The 25,585-nt window shown below is 46.1% G+C and overlaps 1 protein-coding gene across 3 annotated transcripts; it reads right to left on the reverse strand.

The window, feature by feature from the left end:
* Positions 1 to 16,784: 16,784 nt before the first annotated feature.
* On the reverse strand, positions 16,785 to 24,100 carry TBXT (T-box transcription factor T). Of its 3 annotated transcripts, none has more exons than XM_086626890.1 (8): positions 23,895 to 24,100; positions 23,502 to 23,766; positions 22,759 to 22,893; positions 21,961 to 22,022; positions 21,806 to 21,867; positions 20,690 to 20,863; positions 18,981 to 19,110; positions 16,785 to 17,055 (listed from the first exon to the last, which is right to left on the reverse strand). In XM_086626890.1, the coding sequence occupies exons 1-8, from the start codon at positions 24,098 to 24,100 to the stop codon at positions 16,785 to 16,787; spliced, it is 1,305 nt and encodes a 434-aa protein (XP_086483016.1). The 3 variants fall into 3 exon arrangements, with proteins under 3 accessions (XP_086483016.1, XP_086483008.1, XP_086483023.1); XM_086626882.1 differs by having other exon boundaries at positions 20,690 to 20,866; XM_086626897.1 differs by lacking the exon at positions 20,690 to 20,863.
* Between the last annotated feature and the right edge of the window lie 1,485 nt (positions 24,101 to 25,585).

Raw genomic sequence — 25,585 nt, forward strand, 5'->3', positions numbered from 1 at the left:
CCTGCACGACAGAACTAAGACAGCCCCATTTCAGACAGATTCCCTAGCCCATGTACCTACACACTCCCATCACCAGATCCTCTTGCTTATGTGCTCCAGCACACTCTGAGGCACCTGGTAGGCACACGCAGGGTCGAACAGCGGAGTGGCAGTTGCAAGTTTTCTCCCCCAGCAAGAATGTTCCTCAGGTCTCAGTTGCTTCCTCACTTCTGGAATATCTCCATCTTCCTGCTCACATGCAACAAACTGAGCAATAGGTTCAAAAGCTTTTAGGGTAATACTGATCAACAGATCGACACGCAGCCAAGTAAAGCCCCACCAGTGCTGTTTCCTTCGCTAATGAGAATGAACATTTGGGAAAGGTTGTGCTGGATGACTGGAACCTCCAAGCTTGATGAGGAAGAGGAGGAGGAATGTGCTTGAGGGCCATTTTTTGTTTTTTATCTTGCTACTAGACATACATTTTTCTTGCAGTAACTCTTACCAATTTTGAAAATTCACCTTTTCCCGAAAAATGTTTTATAACCTCTCTGACTTATGAGGAACAATAAATTCATAAGTCACACTGCCAACAGAAAGTCAATTAAAGTTTTTGAACACCAAGGTGCTCCATTTCTGAACAAACGTGTGCTTTTCCTGCATATGCAGAGTATCTGTTGCTGAAACAGCTCCTGGAGGATGCTCAGGGAGGAAACTCAAACATTGTGAGTCAAAGCTGCAGAAGAAGAGGCTATTCCTCAAGGAAGGTTACAAAATCTTTTCCTGCCCTTAAAATAAATAAAAAAATCCAACCCAAAAACACCAACACACAGGACAAGAACAATACATGCTCACTCACTGTGAAAGTCAGTAAATCTCACTCCAGAGAGACACTTTGCCCTGATGTGCCTTGCTCTTCCCCCAGCCCTGAAGGCAAAGCCTGCCCTGGGATTTATGACAAAAGAATTGCTGAATACATTGGTTTTGTTTCAAAATCCTAGCCTGGTTTTCCAAGGAAAAAGGGTTTAGTCGTTCATTCCTGTGGACAGCTCTTCCCCCCTGGAATGGGGGCTAAGGGCTTCCTGTTCAGGGAGCAGCACACAGAGCCTGCACAGAGGGGAAGGGCTGAGGGGACACGGGGGCAAAATAGCGATAAGGAAAAGCCATAGTAACCGTTTACACTTAGAAGATGGGATTTTTTGTGAACTAAATAAAACACACACATGTCTTTAACAGCTTGTGGAGCAGAGCAAGAACAACACACAAAGTTGTCTGCAATAGACTTGATTTTACTTTTCTCGTCGCAGAGGCTGGGAACAGCAGTTTCAGCAGGGCAGGTTACCACTGACACAGCCTACTCAACATGAGACCAGTTGACCCAACCAGGTTGCATCAGAGTGAAGTGGTATCCACACCATGTGCCACAGGTGCTCTGAAGTAGCATCATGCATTTGCTTTGGCAAGGAGGTTATGTTAAATTCTAGCCTGTTATACTGTAGGAGGGAAGAGACACTTCACACAGCCCAGTGGGGCTGTGGGATGGGTGTGAGGCTGGGCCAGTGACATAGCACTATGGACCATCCATCCAGTCCAGAGGAGCACCGAGTACTCCTAAGCAGGCAGGTGCTGGCATGACCTGCTGCTGGCATCCACCCAATCGCTTAGACAGATATCAGCAGCTTATCCTCTCACGCCCTTTTCTCCTACCAGAAAGCCAATGTGACAGCATGCTGTCAAGAACTTGGTCCTAAGCCTGAGTCCACAGTAGGTCTCGCACAGCACCAGCCCACCTTCCAACCTCTTCCCATTTAAATGATAGTGCTAAGGTTTGAGAATTTGTCCCCAAGAAGATTTGAGAGCTGGCAACAGCCTAACACCCAGAAAGCTGGAGAAGCTCATCATGAGCATGACAGCAGAAGAACAAACTGCAATGATAGCTATGTTAGATATAATGATCATTTGCTTTAGTTTTAAAGGAAGTTTTGCAAAAGGAAGGAACAATATTGATACAGATTTTGTGTGCATTTGTTACCTGACCACTAAATGTTGCTAGGACCATTTAGTTTATGTAATCTGCCTTCTATCCTAGGTCACAAAATTATACCCAGGACAGTTTCTTCAGCAAAAGCAGCAATCTCTTCTCCAAACTGTAAATAAAATAAACTACATAATTAGATTCCAGACTTCCAAAAGGATTTTTCCCTTTACCAAAAAGGTTCCTTTGGAAAACCTGAGCCAGTTTCAAGAGAAACAGCTTTTAAACTAACCACATACTTATCCAATGCAAAACTATTTAAGTTATTAGACAAGTATTTTAACTAGTCTCATCTTAGTTGTTTAGCTATCTGTACTTTTTAAAAAAGCTTCAGAACACATTTTTATATAGCTTTTACACTGAGGAAATTATTTGTTTCCTGCTGGATTTCCTCCTACCGAAATAGGGATAAAAAACTGCATAAACATGCAGTGAATGATGAACACATTCATAAGCACCTTTAATGGTCAAGCCCTGTATGAAGAGAGTATTTGCTAGCAGCAAACATCAGTTCCCCTATTCCTGAATGCTCACAAACATCATCGTCAGAGCTAGCAGGAAGACATACGCCCTCAGAGACAGGTAACCAGTTAGAAAAACTTCACTAAAAGCAGAACTTGTAGTTGCGACGACTCATCTCTGCCTCCTAGCTCCACATCTCAGTAACATCGTTTGGCGAGATGGTGCATCTGCCTTTTGCAAGAGAAAAATTCCTATCTCCTGTAAGGCAACAAGAACCTGCTGGAGCAGCACAAAGAGCTGAGCTGGCTGCAAACTGCTCCCTTCTCATCCATCACACTGCCCTGCTCATGCCTACAGGCTTTTTCATTAATTATATTTTTACTTATTTCTAGGATGCTTCTTGCCAAATCAGAAAAGTTTCTTGTGTAGCACTGCGAAGCCTCAGAGGGAAACCCCTTGCCACTGACGACAACAGACCAGAGATTCCCAACCCAAAGGAGTGCTTCAGAGTCTCCTGTCCCATGGCTTTTTGCAGTCCAGGCAAAGGATGGACACATTTAAAGTGCATTTGATTTAAACTAAATAAACATGAACTTTCCTGCTTGAGGTTATTAACAGACTTCAAGATCCAGAACAATGAGACCAACTCTGAACAGTTAACCACTGAAAGAGTTGCCATGTTTCACTACACTTATGAAACCCTACTCAGCAAAACGCTATCATCTGTCCTTGGCTCAGCTCTTCTCTTCAAAGAGACTTCAATGGTCAAGAAAAACAAACATAGATGCCATTAAAGTGGAGTTAGAAAGGACAAGACTTTCAGCAAGGCAAGCCTGGAAGTGCTGCCTCAGAGGCAGAGCAGCTGTACAAAAGGTAACTCTGGGATTAATTCAGTGTATTTTATTGTGTAAGGCAGCAAAGGCAGAAAACAGTGACCATGTTGCAGGCAAATCTGAACTTACTGCTCCTGCAGCTTTCATATATGGATTTTTTAAAAGTATAGGGATTTTTTCTCCTCCTTTTTAAAATATCCAAAAGCTTACACAACACTATAAGAACCAGTAACATTTCAGCTGCCAAAATGCAACATAAAAAAAGTAGCAAGTGACAGCCAAAACGTGAAAGACAGATTTTAAAAAAAATTTAGTTCTGCTTTACCAAATACAAGTGTAATGATTAGTTTCTTCTGCAGCAACACGTACTTGTGGGGCCGACTCGAGGTGGTTTCACACATCAGAGTTACACTCCAGAGAAGAAAAATCCGGTGTGCTTTAATAATTAGTACGCAGAACATGCTTACCTAGCAATTAATTGCTATCAGCTGTGAGCTGCACCAGAGCACACGCAATCCCACTGTTCTATATGCTCAGAGTGAGGAAAGAGAGGGCTGCCCGCAAGAGGGAGTCAGCAGACCAGCAATAGGAAAGTCTTCTGCTCCGGTACAGGTGTAAACCAAGAGGCTGGTGCAGCCCCAGGCTCAGAGAGGTGCTCCTTCCTCCCTCCCTCCCCTACACTGCAACCTAGCAAGGGTCCTGCGGGGGAAAGGGGAAGAGCAGAAGGGGGCTAAAAAAGGAAAGACGCACTTTTAGAGAGTAACTAAATGCCTCGTGGACTTGCTTGCTTCAAACTTCGGCTCAACACATCTGGTTGTTTGCTAGGTGCTTTTTTTGAGTATTTGCTCCAGCAAAAGCAATTTTGATTATTTGAAGGAAGGCAAAAAACGAGGTGTTTGAGCTGTGGCTGCTGAAATCCACCTCTAGCAATAGCCCAAAGAGGAGGCCTGATGCTGCCGCAGGCCTGTTTATCAGTCAAGAGCGTTTGACATTAAGCAAAAGATACTAAAGAATGAGCATTTATTTTTGAGCATTTTGTTATTGAAGTGGCCCTGATGGTTTGTAACAGAGGTCTGAGCACAGAAACTGTCCTGTGCTCCATAGGTGAGACTGGGGATGCTTTTCTTGGCATTGCTTGCTGTCTGACAGGAGGTACTTTGTCACAAGCAACCTGCTTGATCTTGTTCGAGAAGTGACAGTGACATTTTGGTGGTCACTTGAGGACCTGACCCTCCGGCAGCCAGCAAAACTCAGGCTGCTCTGTCTCAGAGAGCACCTGTGCCACATCTGCAGCATGAACCTAAGGAGAACCAATGCCAGAAGCTGCATCCTGACTACCCCCTCAGGTGTGACAGCCCAAGGAGGGGTTCAGCTGCAGTGCTTGTTTCTGAGGCCTCATCACACAGATGAGTAAAAACCCCACCACAGCCTCCCCCCAGGCTGGCAGGCCCATTAGCAAATGCTGGTTTGTGTTTTCCCACACCAGCACAGCATTCCCCAGCAGCAAGAGTGAGCTGGCTGCCCCTGCTCAGCTTTGCTGTTGCACCTGCTCTTGTGCTTACAGCCAGTCAGCTTATGCACCCCCAGCAGTAGCTGCGGACCTGTCAGCACATCCCACACAAGATTTACTCCCCAGCCCTGGGACTCAGCCAGGACCTTTTCCTCCTCCTGGGCCAGCTTGTGCTGCCAAAGCAGGGGCTTTCAGCTGAGCAAGGGAAGAGGTTTTGCCTCTTCCTGAGCTCATTACACATGCCAGCACACACATGGAGACCCTGCCACAACACAACCAACATACCAAAAAAAATTAGAGATATTTAACAATCAGCAATGTAACTTTTCACCTGGAAGATGTTTCTCAAGGTCCACGTGTTGCCAGTGCATGGAATAAGTCATGCCCTCCTCCAAAACGGGGAGAGATAGGGCTAGGTGTAGCCCAGACAGTGGCACAGGCTACACAGCTCAGGAAGGTCTCCATCCCTCACAAAGGTATTCTGCAGCTGCTTGAAGCCCAACTTCAGAGTCATCCATGGTGATGGATAGTCAGTTCCTTCCCATGCAGGAAGATAGGATTTTGGGGTGGAGAAGCCTCCAGCTTTCTGTTACCTCAGGACCAGCATCTCAGCTGACACTGCCATTTCCACAATAACCACTTTAATTTTTCTGACTAAATACTTGCCAAGTGCCAACCGTGGTGCCCTGGACCCTACAGAAATTCACCACAAGGAAAAAGAGCAAAATGTTTCCACAAACACTTCAGGGTAATGCAGTCTGCAGAAGACAGTCCCTGCACAAGGTCTGTTCTTCAAATCCCAATTTCAGTCCAGATCACTTCTCTGTAGCAGTGCACCAGAAAGGAGCAAGAATGTTCTTGCAGGCAGAGAGAATGGGGTGAGTCCAGCAGCTCACACCCATATGCTTAGGGAGACTCCCTCAGCAGCACACCACAATTCATCCCAGAGACAGAGCAAAAGCACATGTCAGAGTCTTTGAAATTATCTTTAAAAAGATAGTTGTGTGCAAATTTTTTTTTCCTGCACTAATTCAAGAAATTCACAGTTCAGGAGGAAAATGCATGTTTTGGTGATAAGTTTCAATCTTTATGTTAATTGGGACCACTACAGTCACATGAATCAGAGTCGAAATAAAACTAGGGAGGAGTACCAACCATTTGACATTAAGTCTGTCAAGGCAAATTAGACTGTACTGGCAGCCTTCCTGAGCACAGACTTTGTCCATGTCATCAGCTAAGCTTCACTTATTCTTAAGGAATAAGAGAAAGGTGCACCCTAGAACTTGGCTATCTGCTGAAACCAACTTCTGGAGCTCTCAATGAGCCGCAGATGAAGTTTGCCTTAGGTAATTACCTAACAGCAGAAATTTTTTTTTAAAAAAAGGGTTCCTTTGACAAATTAGCAGTCTGAGGGAATGCTGTCATCTATTCACTAGCAAAAAAGGCAAGTCAAAATTAAAAGTTAGCTTTGTTTGCTGTCACTGTCAGTTTAAGCTCAGAAATTTCATCTTCAGACAGGCAATTTTTCAAGGGCTGTTTAATTGCTGCCATTTTCTGGCAGTCAGCATGTTTGCAGGATTCCCTGGCATTCCCCAACAATGGCTGTGCAGTTTTCAGAAGCAAGTGCTTTCAAGACGAGCACCATTCCTCACCTACATAGAAAAATGTACTCGTAAGTAAAAAAAAACCACACACCACAAACTAGAGAGACTATTGCATGTTCAGCTGCCAAAGTTCATCTTTTCTCTCATCCTGGAATGGAAGGTACCTCTAGCCTTATACTCAAGTTAGTGTCCAGTTGCTGAGTATTTTTAGTATGCTAAAAAAATAACCTTATCTTAGAGTAGTCACACTTACTCTTTTTAATTTTATGTTAACAGCTGCACCATGAAAAACCTCAGTGATATTGTGCCAATGTTCTTTATGCACTGCAGAAGAAATCACTACAGTCACTACAAATAATCCACTCAGATATAAGAAAATTTCTGTAAATAAAAAATTGTCAAAAAGTTACAGGACTCATTTTCTCAAGTTCACTAATTGAGTACTCCCCTTACACATCTCACACTGAGCCTGGATTTCCACCTTCCTCTGCACAGATCCCCAAATTCCAGCCCTGCAAGCATCCTGGCAGCAGCTGGAGCACCACCAAAAGGTGACAGATTCTCTGGCTGCCAGGGACAGAAGAAAAGTGTGCACCCAGCCCATGACTATTTTGTTGAGTTTTTCAGTTGGTTTTTTGGGGGGTTGCTTTTTGGTCTTTTTTGGGGTTTTTTTTTTGAGATTTTGCATGCATCCGAACTAAAGGAACAGGAAGAAAACAGAAGTTTCCACTCACCCCAATGGTAAGACCGTATTTCCTTTTGCAGAGACATAAAACAGCTACAGGAAATGCAAAATCCTACTCCTAGGGTGAGTGGAAATTTCTGTCTTTTCCCTCCCACCCACCACAGTCAACATATATCTGGGCAAAGAAGTGGCAGATGATGGAAACTAATATGAACAGTCCACATATTAGTAAGAGAGGGACAACCAGAACACATCGCTATCCTGAGTTACAAGTATTACAATCGCATCTCACACAGACCATACATCTTTGGCATAAATTCAGGCAAAGAACACATCAGGGGACACTGCTTCTCATTTTGAAGCAGATGTTTTCATGTGGGACGTTCTCAGAATGATTAAAGTTTCACAATTACTATTATCTATATTGCATTAAAGTGAAGGATGACAAAAAACATCAAGAGTTAAGTTGCACACATTCAATATAGTGCCTAGCACCCAACTTGGCCAGCAGAAGCCTTTTGCAAGACAGTGCAGGGTAACTAGTGGCAGTCACCTTGAATCTAAAGTAACATGAAATTAAAGAAATCAAGCTGAAGCTATGACAAACTACCAGCCTAATTCAGCTACTCTTAGAGAAACCTCCTCTTCTTGGAGGCACCACAGTTTTCCGACACCAAGACAAGTATGTCTTTTTGAAAGTAGGCAGAACCTCACATGCCAGCTACTAGCCAGTTACCCCTCACTGGGGACACCCCTTCCTCCCCAACATTAAGAGGCTGGGCAGCAGCCAGCCTCACCACTGCCTCCCCACTACCAGGAAAGGTAGAAGAGTAAGCATTTTCTCCACCCCAGAGATAAGAGATGCCTGCAGCAAGGCTCATGAACCTTTTACCTTCCCAGACCACAAGCTTCTTGGCAGAAACAATCATTAGTTAAGTATGTTAGCAAGCATCAAGACTGTACCACAGCAAGCTGCCCCTCCAGAGGCTGAGCCACAGGGCAGCCACTGGGACCAAGCCACTGGCTCTCCTGGCCATCCCACCACAGGAGTATGGTCAAGCAGCAGCTCTACCCCAGAAGAACATAATGAAGAAGACCTCACCAGCACCATCAGTCCCACAGCATAACCCCAGCTCAGCAGTTCTTCCACACCCACTTGCAAACTCCAGGCTAGCAGCATCCTGAGGTGATAAGCAGACTCACCACCACCCTGCATATCCCAAGTTATCTGCAGCTCTCTCTCTTCTCCACCAGTAAAACAGCCTCCCCCACAATCAACTGGCTCCGCCTGCTCCAAAAGCCCCACCTGTGCCCACTCAAACCAGCTTCACCTGCCTGCTCCCCGCCTCCCCGCAGGGGCAGCCTAGCCCGGAGGTGGGTCAGTGCCACCTGTGCCCCAGCTCTATTTTGCTTTAAACTCTGCCAAGAGTAAGGACCAGAGAAGCTCATAGCCCTTGTGCACAGAGGGAAGGGAGTGAGGCTATTAGAGTGTGATGGAAATTAAGGATAACACAGGGTTTCTTTTCACGAGTATTTGTTGGCCTCCTTCTGTTCTTGGCAAGGAGGAGCAGATACAACGTGGTGGCAAAGGCAGAAAAGCTGATGGGAGCTGAGGCTTTGGAATGGTCACCTCTAAAACGCAAACAAGGCTCGAGCAGGTGAGACTACTTGAGCTCAGGGGATAAATGCATCATTTCTCTTCTAGAATTTTAGAGCCTGAAATGGTGACCTAGCACCAAACGTTTGTTCCTCAGCTCAGCCCTGATGTTGCACATGTAGCAAGCAGCAGATGTTCGAGGTGTATTTTACGAGACAGGGGAAAGAAGCCACTTGAGCAAAGCCAAGACTTGGAGAGATGCAATTGCATATGACAAACTTTGGGACGTTCACCTTCCAGAACAAATGGCTTCACTACAAAGTTTGAAAGAAAGGATATTTAAGGATAGGGATGGAAATGGAAGCTGGTATGGCCTGTGGGTTTATTGTTACTTGGCCTCAGTCAAAGCACTAAGGTATCACAGCTCCTCTCCAACCCTCTGAACCTCCTGTGGACCTCCCACTGACAGGCCCAGAGACAATCCACAGAGCTTTATGGGGTGGGGGCTTGTAGAAATGCATCTCTACCCCTGCACCCCTTCTGCCTGCTAGCTGTGGCCCTCGCAGGTGACTGCCAGCAGGACAGCTGCTGTCCCCAGCCGAACAGGGCTGAGACCATTCTCTTCAATCACAAATGGAGATCAGCAAGTGATTGAGAGCATAGCTATTGGGGAAGGGCCAGGTTAGAGAAAGGCTGCTAGCAGAGGATTTGGACCAGTCTTGGTATAGCACTTTCATTAATGAGTTAGTCCAAAAATGACAAGGTCATTGACAAAATCTGCTGGAGATGTGAAGTAGAGAGATGTCATTAATGCAGAGCAAAGTGGAGTTATCTCACAGGAAAAACTAGAAAATTGGGGAGCAATGGAAGTGGAGTAAAGCTGAATGGGACAAGGGCAAAGTCATAGTCAAAAGGCTAATAATACTACTTTCTGCCAGAAGACGGGAGTTCATCAGCAAAAAATAGCTAAAGAAGGACTTGAATCACCATGACCAGTCAATCACTGACATAATTCTAGATAGGAAAATCGAGTTTTTTAAGTTATCAAAATGGCTAGTTTCAGCGCAGATAGGGAAGCAGTGTGCCATTGCATAGGCTCTTCAGCAAGTCCATGTGTTATACCAAATATACTCATGTTCCTCCTTTTCATAGAGCTATACAGGCACAGAGGGCCAGCAGAAGAGGGACAGCTACCTGAGAAGAGCTGGCTTTTGGAACCTATCAAAAGAAGCAAGGCAATCACTGCCTAACAATACATATCAGCTTAAACACTACCAAGGGAGAAGAACTATTTAAGCTGGGAATAGATTTTGGCTCAAGAACAGATAGTCGTAAGATGGTTATAGATAAATTTCAGCTAGCAATTAAAAGATAGCTTCTAGGCACTGAGAAGTGAGGAGACTGCAACAGCCTCTCAACCAAAGCAGCAGCACCACTTGCCACAGGCATACAGACACACACAAAAACCTCCCCAAAATCTCACCAACTGGTTTTAACACAAGTCCTGGTGCCTTCATAAAAGGTCTCAGTGAGGGGATTATCTATAATTAGGGAACTGGATTCAGGAGGCCCCTCCCAACTCTATGTGTTTTGGGTCTGGTAATTGCATATCACGGAGGAATTACTGGCATTCATGACTTGACTGAGGCAGTTAATTAGCTTACTAACATCAAGACACAGTAACCTACTTTTGCAGGGCAGCAAGACTGGGAGAGAAGAGGGAAAAGCAAGAAGAAAGCTGCAAGTTGCTTGCCCAGCAGGTACAAGTCTGTGGGAGGATATTCACTCCTCTGGTCACATACATGTGGCACCACCTGAGGTGGTCCCATGACAGACAGGGCTCAGAGATACGTCAGGAGTGGGGCACTGAAAGTATATTAATATTACTACAATTGTGCCATCTGTAAAAAGAGAAGGGAAAAAAGCCTTGATTGGCTTGGAATTTGAATCCAGTGACCTATGTGATCATACAGGGTGATTCTCAATATATGTAAGTCCCGATGCACTGCTGTTTGCTCCACACTGACTCAAGGCTGCAGCCAGCAAACATCCATCTCTGGGAAACTATATCTGGCCTTCAGCACTCACCCTGCCCCTGCCAGCAATGTAGACACTTGAGACATGAAAAACATAAACCAACACTTTGGCTAACAAAGACTCCATCTGCGTACAGATGCTTTGCTGTGGTTCCCAGGAATAAAACTAGCAGTGCCAGCTTGGGAGTGCAAGAGATGCAGAAGAATACAAAGGACAGGACATATTTTGTGAGTGGAAAAGCACTAGTGGCTCAAGGAGAAGCCCTGTGGCTTCTCTATTTACAAAAGCAACTGCTCTAGCAGGGCTTGGGCTTAAAGTCCACAATGTCCAGATCCTTGATACCACAGTGGTGTGTGGAGTGGCAGAACGTAGGTTTGGGTTTGTTCTTATCTTCTCAAAGAATTTTTGATGTTAGAAATAAAGGCATCTGTAAGATGCTATTAGACGCGATGAGAAAAACTGGAACTGCACCACACACCACTCAGACCGGCTCCCTCATTTTCTTTATCTCAGTTTCCAAAGGCACAGAAATCTAGGAGCAGCTACAGACTCTCTGAAGAGGAAATGATTTTCTCCACAGACCTAAGCCCCTGTAATGGGTCTGTGTGATATAAAATACATAGGTGTTCCTGCTTGTTGTCTTCCTTACAACTGCCTAAGAGTATGTGTGGGTTTAATTTTTTTTTTTTTGCTTTTTATTTTAGTTATACTTACTGCTTGGACTTTTGACATCAGTGATGCAATACCTCAGTGTGGATTGTCTCACTTAACTCACAAATCTAATTGACATCTGTCGTGGTTTTTTTTTTTTTTGGCTGAGGGTCGAGACAAGAACCGAAAGGGGACTGAGGGTCGAGACAAGAACCGAAAAGGGAGCACCCACCAAACATGGTCTCGGGCAAAACATGACTCAGGCTTACTTCTTAAAACGAAATAATTTATTAACAGTTACAAGAGACACAAGGGAACAAGAAAACCGGTTACTTGAGAGGAGAAAGAGAAAACAAGGCCCGATCTTAAAACAACACCTCCCCACCCCCTATTTTCCTTTCGTTCCTGGCTCTGTCTTCCCCCCAGCGGCGCAGGGAGACAGGGAATGGGGGAGTACAGGTCAGTTCATCCATGTTGTTCACTGCCGCTCCTTTCTTAAAGGAGGAGGAGTCTTTACACCATTTTTCCCTTGCTTCGGTGGATCCCCTACTCACAAAGAAAAAGTCCCCAAACTTTTCCAAAGTAAGTCCTGCCCGCAGGATTGCAATCCTCCCCATGGATCGCACCAGTTCGGGCTTTACCAGTCTCGGCCTCTTAGGGAGCTGCTGCCACTCGCGTCGGCGTGGGTCGTCCCACGGTCTCCAGATGCCTCCACGACCTCGTCGTGCATTCCATGCCCCATTATCAACAGTACCTGGTCGCGCATCCCCTGCTCCACGACCTCTCCTGGGCTCAGGCATCTCCTTCCCGACGTGGGTTTCTCCACAGGCCACGAGTGGGTCGCTGCTCCGCCGAGTACACCCTGGCTGCAGGGGGGCCGCCTGCCATCTCACACCGATTTGCAAGGGAAGCCTCAGCTCCAGTACACCTCCTCCTGCTCCATCTTTGCTGACCCGGTCGTTGTGGTTGTCTTCTCTTAGATCTTAATCCTCTCTGGGGAAGCTCGGCCCGGCGGGCACCCCGGTAGTGGGGCGCTTACCGAGTCCCCCATGCGGCTCCCCCGGCGCCATCTTGAGCACATGGCGCCGGCCCGGGCCCGAGCGGCCGCTCGGCCGGGAGCCGGGAGCGAGGGCCGCGCCCTCCTGCTCCCTCCTCCCTCCTAAGCAAAAAGCCCTTTCCCGCCCCTTTGTCCCAACTTAAATAGGGCAATTCGCAGAGGCGCCGCCTTGGCTCAACCTCCCCCGGGGGGATGGGACTCAGATCTGGTGGCACAGGGAGCAAATCCCCTCCCCTGCCACCAGAACACCCCCCCACACATCAAACTATCACACATCTATAGGGAAGAGTCAGGCTGGAGACAAATGCAAGAATACCCAGTCTCACGTTATACTCCCGCCTGGGACTAAGTTTTCACATGGCTTTTGTGGACAGAGCAGGACATTTCTGTGCAACAGAGCTGAGGGGTCTACAGAGATTTTTGCAGCTGGTAACTATTTGTTACCCAAAGGAAAATAAAGGAAAAAAAGCATTAACATACTGAGATTGTAGACAATATAGGTTTCCTAAGAGTCCTGAACATTTACTGATGGCTTAGCCCCTGAGCATTTGGACCTCTCCCAGCCTCGCAGTCATCTCCAGCCCCAGTGCTTGTCTGGCACATGGTGTGGTGATAGGCGCTGTGAAGAGCTGTGATGGAGCTGGTGCAGGGAAACCGCAGAGCCCCACTTGCCAGTGGGCTGGCAGAGGCGAGTCGTCTCACACCAGCTTTCCTCAGCGTTTGGAAATGTTGGGTACATTTGTGCCTCCGCTTCACCTCCACCATCAGCCCCAGGGACATGCCGGTGGGCGGCCAGGGCGAAAGCGCGGCATGGCCCTGCTGTTGCGAGCTCACGGGTGGGAAAAGCCTCTCCAGATGAGTCACACAAAACTCAGCTTGAGTATTTGTAGAGTTGGCTGGGTCTGACTGCCCGACTCCTCCAGAAACTACAACCCTGATGGTATTTGTAAGGTGACCCTGAGGTGCCTTTGACGGCTGCTTGGCCACATGAACCGAGTAAGAGAAAAAGCACAGTTCAGGAAGAAGGTGGTGGCAGAGCAGACATGAAAAGATAGATGTTGAAATGTTCAGTCTGCTTGCGTTCCATGGTGTGAAAGGTTTCGGTTTCTTTAATTTGAAAGTATGGGAAGGAAAAAACACCCCACACCAAAAACACCAATTAGGTAAGATCCATCTGATATCAGCATTGAGCTGCCTGGAGATGTACAATGCTGCATTTATAAAGGACTTGTGCGTGTGTGGTTATTCTTCAGGCTCAGAAATCTTTTGATGGTAATTAATTTATTTTAATAGTAATCTGCTTTTGGCTCAAGACCTAAAACAAGTATTCAAGTATTGACCAGCAGAGAAGTTGTCTGTAATGTTGCCAACGTTGCTCACCACACAGAACAGTTGTCTCACACCTGAGAGCTGAACTCTTTCAGGACCCAGAGTTCAGCTCCCACATTAGCGTCACAGTCTTCCAGGCATTGGAAAGTTCCTGCCGGCTTTAAGTGCACATCAAAACAGTATCAGGGGGACCTCCAAGGCCATGCATCAAGCTATGGCAGGAAATGGGGACCAGGCTCCTCCACTTCACGGTGGGCTGTACCTTGCTGCAGGCAGGTCAGTTTGGCAAGCCCCAGCTAAATCAACAGAAGGAGAAACTATTTTTGTCTACGTGGATGGCAATACAAGCTCTGCAAGGACTCAAGAAACCGCTGTCCTCCATGCAGGCCACTGTGGAGTGAAGAAGTGCAAAGGGACATCTTGCAGCCCTGGACTCACACCTCACAGGTCCCCTTTCCTTTCACTGCGTGGCAGACTTATCCTCTTCCCTTGCCATGTCTGCTTTGAGAGCTTAGCTCTGGGGCAAAGGGTAATGCCAGCTCTCCCATGACATGAACTGGGCTCCCACACTGGCAGCACCAGCTCTCAAAAGTGACATTTGCATCCTCAGCTACACACGTAGTGATACACCACATAAAGTACTTCAGTAGCTGAGTATACCAGGCGACATGGAGTTGTCTGTTTCATGCCACTGACAAGAGCAGGCTGTGAGTAATGCAGTTCTTAATGGGGGAGGTTATTCAGAAACACGTTAGAAAACCTGGTTATCAAGGTAGAACACAGCACCTGCCAGGCTTGCATCCAGCTCCAGCATTTACCCTACAAATTGGTCACTGTGGGAAAAGCTTCCACCCATCAGTTGCAGGTACCAGTCCTGACCACCAGTCAGTCAGGGATTTACCAAAAGGAGGGAGAAAGAAAGAAGGGGAAAAAAAAAAAGAGGGGAGGGGGAGAAGCAGATGAGGAGAATGTAGCATCTCAAGAGATCTTTAAGTTCCTCATGACTAAGTAATCATTAATTTGGTTATGAAGAACTCTCTGATCCTTCGCCCACGGCCGGAAGCTGCTGTGCAGCAAGAACCATTTCTGAAACCGCTCCGTGGAAGGTCAACGTACTGTGGGTTCAACAGGTCCGATGTGCATTTGTTTCACCTTTCCCACCGCCCCCCACAAACTGAAAATCAAGCATTGAGTTTATTTAAGAATCTTTACTCTTTTTTTTTTTCAATTTAAATTATACTTCCGAAATACAAGTAAAAAATCCTCACAATGAAATAATTGCTAATTTCTACAAAATAGTCTAAACAACAATGCACTTACATCATTTACACAATTTACCTTCACAATAAAATAGGAGCGTTTAGATCCATATTTACATATTGACAGAGAACGCGGTCGTGCAGCCATCTGCTTCTGGTGCCGTCTCCTGCTGGAGTAGCTCCGGGAGACCGCAGCCTGTGGTTGCACGCGAACCTTTCTGCAGGGAGAAAGCCCTGCCAAAGTCTTTGTAGGTGCAGACACCTGCCCATAGGGTGCCAAAATGGTGGCAAATGGCAAATATTTGTTTTTTCATCTTAAAGCTGCCACTGTAGCACATAAGCACACATCAATGAGTTATTTAAGGAATTCCCTGATATAGAATTTTGCTTTGCTTATTAGGCACTTCATTATAAAAGTTAATTGTTATGGCTTATGCAAAACAATCCATTTTCCTCAGGATGTGTACTTGCCATAGTCAGTGGGAGAAAAAGACATGTCCAAGAGCACACTCTGAGTCAATGTTTTGGGTTAACCTGCATTAGAAATCTAGATCATATTACTGAATATCAGTCCTGAAGAAAGTATTTTATCGAGACTTGATCTTTCCAGCAAGTCAAGCAGTCAGTGTATTTTAAAACTTAGTATATCTGCACTTTTCCCCAAAATTATTGGTAACTAGAGCTTTCCCTCTTACAATAAGTTAACTACTTACATCCATGCTGTTCAATGTGCCAATGGGTGACATATCCCATGTATGATTGTCTTAAAAAAGAGTACACTGTAGGTTGAGGGATTATTTACATATCTTAACACGCAGAAAATAAAGTTGTAACTCACCAAATAATAAATATAGATCAACAGAGTACAATATTGAAATAAAATAAATTAGAATGATTCTCCAGGTATTGAATTCCCTCCCTTAAGGCCTGAGCCAGAGAGCATTAAAAAAAAAAAAAGTGATGTTTTTTCAATGGCTCAAAAAGGTTTTGGATAGGGCTCCTTATTAAACACTGGCTGTTGGAAATGAGATGTTTGGCTAAGCTGACAGGTATTTGAAATCTATATGATCAAACAGCAAAATTTACCTCTAAAAGGAGTCTTTTGGGTAAAACAATTTAGACCAAACACTAATACTGCGTTTATTAGAAAGAATATAGTTCTTGCAGATTGTCTCAACATTAATTCAGCAGCAAGGAAATAAGCATACAGTTAAGAACACAACGTATTTGTGAGGCAAATACGTGTTAGTGCACATGATTTTCAAAAAAAAATCACTCCTCAGCTACATTTGTGCATATTTCAGAAAGCTTCTAACTAGTCAGTTAGTAAAAGTTCTCATGACTATAGCTAAGTTTGCCATAAAAAAAAAACCTGAAAAACAATAAGGAGTAACTTACTCATGAAAGTTGCCCAGATAAGAACGATGCCCAACTTCAGGTCCAAATATATCAGAACACTGAGAAATTTGGAATCTAAGTAAAAATCTTAAAACTTTTTAAGTCTATCAAACTTAAAAAAAAAAGTTAAAAGCAGTGAATCTGCTCTCAGAATTGCACGCTCACCAGGTTTGTAAACTCTACATGAAGTCAATGACGCTCTATTCACTAGAAGAGGTATAACGTAGATGCTCTATGCAAAGCAGTGCAGATGCTTTGTCTGTAATTTACTTCATGTCTTCTTTTTCTCTTCCTTGAGGACTAAGCATCTAAAGCAATTAGTAGCTAAACAGTTTATCTGGTCTGGGTTTACATGGAAGGAGGGGTGACAGGCGTCCATGTGGATGCTAGCCTGGCATGTGCAGAGGCATCGTACTGGCTGTCGGAAAGGTCCGTGGGCGCCCCGCCGTCGTACAGGGGGGATGTGGAGGAGGCGGCAGCGACCGGGTGCGGAAGGGCAGCGTAGTGGGCTGGAGAGCCGCGTAAAAACTGGGAGCTCAGGCCGTTGGACATCCCCCCGCTCGACTGAGACACCGGTGTGATGGTGCTGTTACTCACAGACCATAAGTTGGGATACTGACTGAAAGAAGGAAAGTGATAAATAATATAGGTTATTAGTGACTCTAGTGCCTGCTGGCAGTTGCTCAGGTCACAACACATCTCCCAAGCTGTGTTCCTTTGCTGGAGACAGTGAACTTCTTTAGAAAGCTACCAGACACTGTGAGGTAGGAAGGACCCCCAAGCAGGAGGTCATGTTCACAGCACCCCACCAATAAATCTAGTCTCTCTGCTTTCCCAACAGCAGGTTCCAGCACTGGGTATGCTAGTAAATTTTAAGCGAAACTGAGGAATGAACAGGCAGGCCTGAAAAATGCAGAGATTTATTCCTGAGCTACGTCATACCCTTTCCTTCCAGGAAATCCACGTGATGGAGGTGGCTGGACACAGCAGCTGTTGGACCCAGACAAGTTTGGATCCATTGTCGTGAGTCTGTCAAAGCCCTTAATGCCCCTTGAGTTCCTCTGTAGTCAGAGGGACAGATGCCCCCAGACAGCAATCCAGCCCTCCTAGGACCTTGTTCATCATCTCATGTTAGAATCTCAGAATCATAGAATGGTTCGGGTTGGAAAAGACCTTAAAGACCATCTAGTTCCAACCAGATCGATGGCTGCAGATTGCACAGATACTACAGAAAGGGCTGCTTAAAAGGAAAAGAAGCCTTGTCAGGACACTACGGCCTCTCTCCTCTGTATGTATATACAGGCACACATATGTGTAAACGCACATACGAGTTAGGAGAAACAAGGTAATTCAAGAGGAACACTATGAGAAAAAAGTTCAATCCTGCTCTGTAATACTACGCAGTGCTTTCTACCTACCGATCCCAAGCAGTTTAGCAGAAAAGATAAATATCCTTCTTACTTTACAAACAGGGGCTTAGACAAAAGGGATGGCAGAAATACCTTCCTTGAGGTCTCACAGTTCCACTTCCACTGATTTTATCTACTGAACAACTCTTAGTGCAGCAACTGAAATTCAGTGGACTTCGCAGCTTTCCAAATATGTATCTGGGTGACCAGACATGGAAAGAAATGCTAGGAGGACCTGTTTACTTCATTAATATATGTTCAGGACTAACCTTATGTTCAGTAATATAGATATTTTATACTGGGCAGTAGTACATACTCTGATAAATAGCTAAGTGTCTATGTGCATGGTTTGAATAAAAATGCTTTCCACAAACAGGATGTTAGATCTGAACTGCCAGGAAAGATGCCCAAATCTCAGCCCTCTGTGGTTAACAGCAAAGATTTTACCACCTTATCTGTATTTCTTTAAATTTGCAAGTTTAGCTCCAAGGGACTGACCATAAACTAAAGTTTCTGCTAAAGGATCCAAAAGTTTAACTAAGATATAAAGTACAAAGAGGAGAAAAGATACATTTACATGACCACAAAATGGCAAAGGTTTTCACCAAGTGCAGAATCCCACGCTAGTTGCCTTCTGTGACAATGGTCAAGTAAAGAATTACTGTCTCAGCTGCTTGCTCCTCCACAGTTTGGTTCACTGCCCCTTTGTTTGTGGCAAAACAAGGGTTTGTGGAGATGGATGGGAAAGCGGCGACTGGCTAAAACAAAACAGATCAAAAAAACTTTTTAAACACCATTTTGCTTTTAAGCAAAACGGAGATGGAAGCTTAAAAGGGCATCCTCACATTCAATGGATGTTTGTCCAAGTGATTTGTAATCCTTCATCTATCAAATATTGCTGTCACAAGTATCTGCATTTCTAAAACCAAGACACAAAAAAATAGTTTTTATATGTTTCTTTAATCTTTTCCTTGTAAACATTCCTTCTCAGTGCTCCCTCCTTAGACGGCCAATGAGTTGCACACAGCCATAAGGATTTCTAATCTGCTGGTGACTCTATCTCCTTTTTCAGCCTTTGCTTCCTAGAAAGTATCAATATATCAGTTTGAGGGCTGCTGAGCAGATGGATTCCTACCTGGAGCTGGTAGCTGTGCCAGTGCTGTGGCTCATGGGCAGCATCGTCGTGTGTGTGGGAACACCTAGAGAAGACCAGTTGTCATGGGACTGCAGCATGGAAAGGCAGGCAGAGGAGTTATCGGCATAGGCTGTTGAGAAAACAAGCCAGCACTTAAACACACTACAATCAGACCAAATAACAATCTCGTATTCAAATGCAATGTATAGTTTTAAACCACTCTCCCCATTACCGCCTTGCAAAAAAACCAAACTTCGCACATAGAGAAAAATGAAGTCAGCTACCAGTTGTGTCAAGTTTATGATTTCACTGGCATGCCCCTGCTGATGTGTTGTTTTTCTCAATTTACAACTGCAAAGTCTTATTTCTATGGCCAAAAAGCTGTCTTCAAACCACCTGTTAATTCAGCCCAAGACTCCTTATTCAGTCAGTGGGCTCTTTACTTACACTACCCCAATCACTCTTTCAGGGCACCTTTTATATCTCCATCATCTACATTAGCAGTAACAGTCTGGCAGCCCTGGATAACAAGCTCACATGGATCACATATCTCATTTTTGAGCTGAGCGTGCCACCACAGGCTCTGAAGTCTGCCTCAGGCACCATCAGGAGTGATTGCACTGCAGCTTAAACTGCTCAGCTTGTGACCAAAACTAACTGGCCAACATGGCAGAGGCGCTAAGAAGCTTATCCTATACAGCCATTCACAGCCAGAAAGAAGTTACTGTGGCAGCTGACTAAGGGAAGGAGAAGAGGTTCCTTGTTAAGGGCTGGAGAACAAGGAGGAACACCAAAAGTGTTTTGTTCTTTTGTTCTGTTTCAAGTCTTGCATAAAATTTCCAAGATGTAAGAAAAGTCCATAGAAAGCTAGTTTTCTGCCTTAAAATTAACTACAAAGCTCCATATAGGATTGACCAGGCTGTATCTGGAAGTCTGTGTACTACTTCACAATTCAAAATATTAATTATTTGTTTTTAATGGGAACCTTCAATATCTGTACAGGCTGAAGGGAAAAAATTGGTAACAGGCTTCTGCCAGAAGAAAGAAAAAAATAATAATTCAAAAATAATAATTAAAAAAAATCACTTTTAAAAATGCCCTGCTGTCCTCTCTCTTAAGTACGTATTTGGCTATTTCTGAGCACAACTTTTGAATAGCTCTGCAGTTTACTCAGTTCCATATTGGTCCCATGTATCCAGTTGTGACACATTCATTGAGAACAACCTTAAGCACTGACATTAACCACAGCAACAAGCAAGCAAAACTGCCAGAATTAGGCCCTCATTTATTACGTGTTAATAACAAGAGACACTATTAACAGAACAGGATCTATACTTCTTCATTTGGTTGTATTACCTGTAACTAATAATTAAAATCCTCACTTTAAAACTTAACTTTAAAAAAAGTCAAAATAAGTTTAACCTCATTGGATACAAGAAATCAAGCGCTCGAGACAAAGCCCACACAACACAATCTAATCAATTGGCAGGAGACAGTTCTACACACCCTCAATTTTTCTATTGTAAAGAGACCGGGGACACGTACTCATCGTCCCCCTTTCTTCGCAACACTGGCCCCAAGCCCTCTGAGCAAACCAAGCCAGATAGCGACCTCAATTTCTGTGGCATCGCTTGAGACGCCCACCACTCAGAGCTCGCATCCCACAGCTCATTTCCCATCTTTTTACAGAGCTGCAACATCAGACTTACTTGGCGAGTTGTTTCTATGGGTGTAGGGGTTGGGGTAAGGGGCAGGACGGTGGTTCCTCAGCGACGAGTACCTTTCACAGCTGTGAGCAGGGGAGAGCGACAGGGGGGCTCCGAACTGAGGGTGAGGATTGGCAGGCGGGCACAGAGTCCCAGTCCCAGGAATAAGCCAACTACCTACTGTGGGGAAGGGAGAGGTTTGTCAGATGGGTACGTAATGCAGCCAGGCAGGGGAAGAATCACAGCAACGAGATAAATAATCGATCAGTGAAGGAATGCACAAGCGGGAAAGGAAATGGAGTTTCAACACGGCTGAAAAATCTGTATCTTTACAACTTTCTTAAACGATCTTATGAAGGAAAATTAGACAACAGCTTAGAAAAAGCCCTTTGTCAAGTTAACGTTATTTTTTTAAATGAACACGTAATTACAATCACAGTAAGGAAACGCTGAAATGGTTAAACCCTCCCTTACATAGGTAGTGTGCACTCAGTAATAGTGTAATCTTCAGTTTTAAATTGCTCTTTGGGGGGCTTAATCTATAGCTAAACTCTGAGGTTTCTCAGATAGCTAAGAACTCCTCTTAAAAATTAAGTATTTTCACTGAAACAAAATAATTCCTACTGCAACTCAACTTCCACCCTTTATAGGCTGTAGACATTTTTTGGCACTAATCTGTTAAAATGGAAATCACTAAAAAATGAATGCTTTTTGTTCATCTGAAAAAACTTTTAAAGCAAATGGTCTTAATTGTCTTAAAGTACTTAAAGCATAAGTATCATTTCAATAATTTTCTGCTGGATTTTGAAACAAACTTTTGTCTCCATATCCATACAAATATTGCTGTCCTTGTATACAAAGGCAGCTGTCTTTTTGGAAGGTAATGGCAAGATTCTATTAAAGGATTTTGAGTGTAATACAGAAGTCTTAACCACAGATCGTAATGTTTATATAGTCACAAACCTGCATGAATCACAATCATAAGGACTGGCAACGTTATTCTCCCTACGAACTAACAAGTGAGGCAGCAAACACGACTCTTGAAGTTTTGCTTAACTTAACAGATGAGACGGAAGAAATCGAAGTTATGTTCACGACGCAGAATGAAAGGAAACCTACACTGCGAATACCCAGACTGCTGGTTGTCTCCCACTTCCTCCATCATGTCTTTGTGATCACTTCTATAAAAGAAACCGTGTTGTATTAGTTAAGAATAGGCTTTTACAAACCTATGTAAAAAATCCACACTTTAGAACTGAGTTAAGAGCTCTCACCTTTCTTTTGCATCAAGAAATGCCTTTGCAAACGGATTGTATTTAATTTTTAAAGCTGTGATCTAAAAACAACAACAAATATCTTTATTTGCAAGTATCACCATTCATTTTCATACATATAGTAGGATTTGAATTAGGACTATCCATTGAAGTTAATGAAATCACAGATTTTTGAAGAAATAAGATTAGGCCCATAATACCAACCTATGGACATCAATTAAACAGCCCCTAAGGGCTGAAGTATTAGCAGATGGCCAGGAATCAGTCACTCTGACAAATTCTAAGAGATTGAATTGCCTGAATTTATTGATCAGCTAAGGAAGGTTGTATACTGAAGAGTTATAAAAAGCTTCTCATTTCAAGCCAGAGCAGAATAGACATTGAAAAAAATCTGAAAAATATCTGGAATTTACAGATTCATGAAACATAGATGTGCATTTTGTTTAATGGAGAAAGGCCAGTTATGATAACGGCACATCCAGATATTGCACTGCGCAGCTGAAAATGGCAACTATATTTCTTACCATGCTTGTTTGCCCCACAGAATCTTTTAGGAACTACTCTCCTGCAATGAATTTGTCCTGCAACATCTTGAGACACACAGTGATGGGAACTTTGTGCTGTTACACATTCGTGGGGCTTTTACACACACTAATTTCATTTTTCATATTTAGCTTTGAACAAAGCACAGAAAGAACTGAAAAACGTGAAACGAGATCCATTGTTTTACTCTGTAACATGCACTTTGCCACTTGAAACCCCCTGGTACTTGCATCCTTTCCTCCCTGCTGTGCATACCTCCTCGTTCTGGTAGGCCGTCACGGCTATAAACTGGGTCTCTGGGAAGGAATGGCTGGTGATCATCCGCTGCGGGCCACCCACTCGCACTATATGAATCCTCGGCTCGTACTTGTGCAGAGAGTTCAACATGATCTGCGAGCAAATGGAGAGAGCAGGTGAGCAGTGACAGAGGGGCCGCAGATGCTGGCAGGCACCAAAACCACTCGGGGTTTGAAGCATCTAATGATCCATCTTTCCAGCAGAGGAGAAAGGGGCAACAGGTACAAATAAAGCCTAAAACTGAAACTTTAAGAAAAGGAAAGGAACGCTGTGGTCAGACACCCCAACCTTTTGCCGAGTTATCCTCATCCCTGATACTTCCCAGGGCAGCTCGCAGAGTCCCAAACATGCTGGCGATAAATAGCCAGAAAGACGCACCTACTACACCGTGGGAATTATCAGACATTCAGACCAGAAAGACGTTTTAAAAAACGAAGTCAAAACACCAAGGCACCCATCCTGGGCGGGAAGACCAGCCCTGCTGCACGAACGCAGTTCGGGGTGGGGAGGGGGTAGTCAGGGGGAGGAAAAGCGCGACCCAGGCGACCCCGGCAAGTTTGATAACAGCGGTATAAAACCGAACATTAAGGAGGGCGTGAGCTGTGGCTCGGCAGGACCCCGTCGACCCGCTGGGACAGGATGGGTCGGTCCAGCCCCTCTGAGCGGGGCGAGGGCGGCGCGGTGCCGGTGCCGGTGCTTACCTGCCCGCCGCCGTTAAGCTTGTTGGTGAGTTTGACTTTGCTGAAGGAGACGGGCGCCTTCATCCAGTGCGCCCCGAAGTTGGGCGAGTCGGGGTGGATGTAGACACAGCTGGGCGCCTGCGGCTCCGGCTTCCCGCCCGGCACCCACTCCCCGTTCACGTACTTCCAGCGGTGCCCGTCGGCGGCCACGAAGTCCAGCAGGAAGGAGTACATGGCGTTGGGGTCCAGCCCCGACACGCTCACCTTCAGCACCGGGAACATCCTCCTGCGGGGCGACACGGAGGCGCGAGGCACGGCGGGGGGCAGCCCCCGGCCCCCCCGGGCTCAGCCGGGCGGCCGCCCCCACCGCCGGGACCCCCTCGCCCCCCGCCCCCGCGGGAGGTGTGCGTGTACCTGCCGTTTTTGGTGACGATCATCTCGTTGGTGAGCTCCTTGAAGCGCAGCCACAGGTCGTTGTCCTCCAGCGTGACCCGCAGCTCCCGCTCCGTGGGGTCCCCCTTCTCGCTGCCCGCCTGCAGCTCGCTCTCCACGGCGCTCAGCAGGTGGTCCACGCGGTACTGCAGGGGCTTCCCGGCGCCCTCCGTGCCGGGGGAGCTCATCGCGGCCCCCCGCCCGGCGGGGCAGGCACCCTGGCAGAGCCCCGAGCGGCGGAGGCGCCGGGGCCGGGGCTCAGTCCACTTGACCTCCGCGGCCCCAGCGAGCGGGAGCGGGGAAGGGGCCGCTGTTATACCCCGTCGTAAACACCCCCCCGGTGACATCACGATGCCGGCGGGGGGGCCCCGCTGATTGGCGGACGGCCCCTTTGATCCGGCCGGCCGGCCTTTCCCATTGGCCGCCCGCGGCCATATCACAACGGTGCCCGGGGGAGCCTGTGATGTTAATTGCCGCCCGCGGGATTAAACGCGGCTATTTTATGTAAATCTGCCCCCAAATGTTTGCACCTCTATCAAAGCCGCCGGGGCCGGGGCTCCGGCAGCCGCGGAGGAAATGGCCCATCTCGGCAACAGCCTCATAACCTGCGCTGCGGCACCCTCCCGCCTCCCCGCCGCAGTCATTAACGGGGCCACCGACGCCCGCCACAGCAAGCCCCCCGGTCCGGTTTTAGGCAGCCAGTCCCGGGCGGGAGACAGACACCCGCGCCGCGGATTCGTATTCAGGGGAAAAATAAACGGGACGTCCTTCTCCCGAGGCCCCCCGCAGGCTGCCCGCGGCCCCCCGCGCCCGCCCCGCCGCTTCCCACGCTCCCTCGGCGCGGCGCTTCTGCTTAGGCGGAGGTGGCGGGCAGCGACGGCAAAGCCTTGCTGGGAAACTCGACCAAAAAGCTGAAACCGCCCTAGAGAGCAGCTGACCAGAAGCCTCTAAGGGCACCCCCCGCCACCGTCTCCCCCTCTTTTAGGGATCACAAGCGCCCACCCGTGAGAAAAGGCGCGGAGTTTGCCTCCCATCGCCAATACAGGCAGCGCCTTCGCTCGGCCACGGTGGTTTCGAGCCATCCCACTTAAATAGAATTAAAAAAAAATAATAATAATACTAAAAATCAGACCCATGGTTACGAGCCATCCCACCTAAATACAAAAAAAAAAAAAAAATCCTTCTAAAAATCAGATGGGTAGCTCAAGGCTTCGCTTCGTGTAACGAGGAGAAAACCCCGCGAGTTTCTGCGGGCAGAAGCGGAGCCGGAGCCTCACGGGTGAAACTTTACAAACGGGCTGAATTTCTTTTAAAGTTGTTTGAGGCAAAAGCAAGAGTCGGGGCGAGGGAGAGGAGGGCTGGTTTGGAACACTCCCGCCCGCCGGTGTTTTACTAGTTTGCATTCTCCGGGGCTGCGGCGGTCTGTGGTGTGAGGGAAACAGTTTATTACCTTTCCGTGAGAATCCCTGGACAGAGGGCGAGGGGGAGAGAGGTGACAATGAGCAGGAAATAGTTCAATGGGGTCTCTTTAAACAATAACAACTTCTTGAAACGGGAGCAAAGGAGAGGGGGAAAAGAGCGGCGCGGCGGAAAAATAAGGGTTTCTTTTAAAACAGGCATCTCCCTTCTCGCCGAACACCGCGCACCATCGCTTCTGGGATTTTGAAGATTCT

Source organism: Tauraco erythrolophus, chromosome 2 (genome assembly GCF_009769465.1).
Source record: "Tauraco erythrolophus isolate bTauEry1 chromosome 2, bTauEry1.pri, whole genome shotgun sequence".
Classification (NCBI taxonomy): Eukaryota; Metazoa; Chordata; class Aves; order Musophagiformes; family Musophagidae; genus Tauraco; species Tauraco erythrolophus.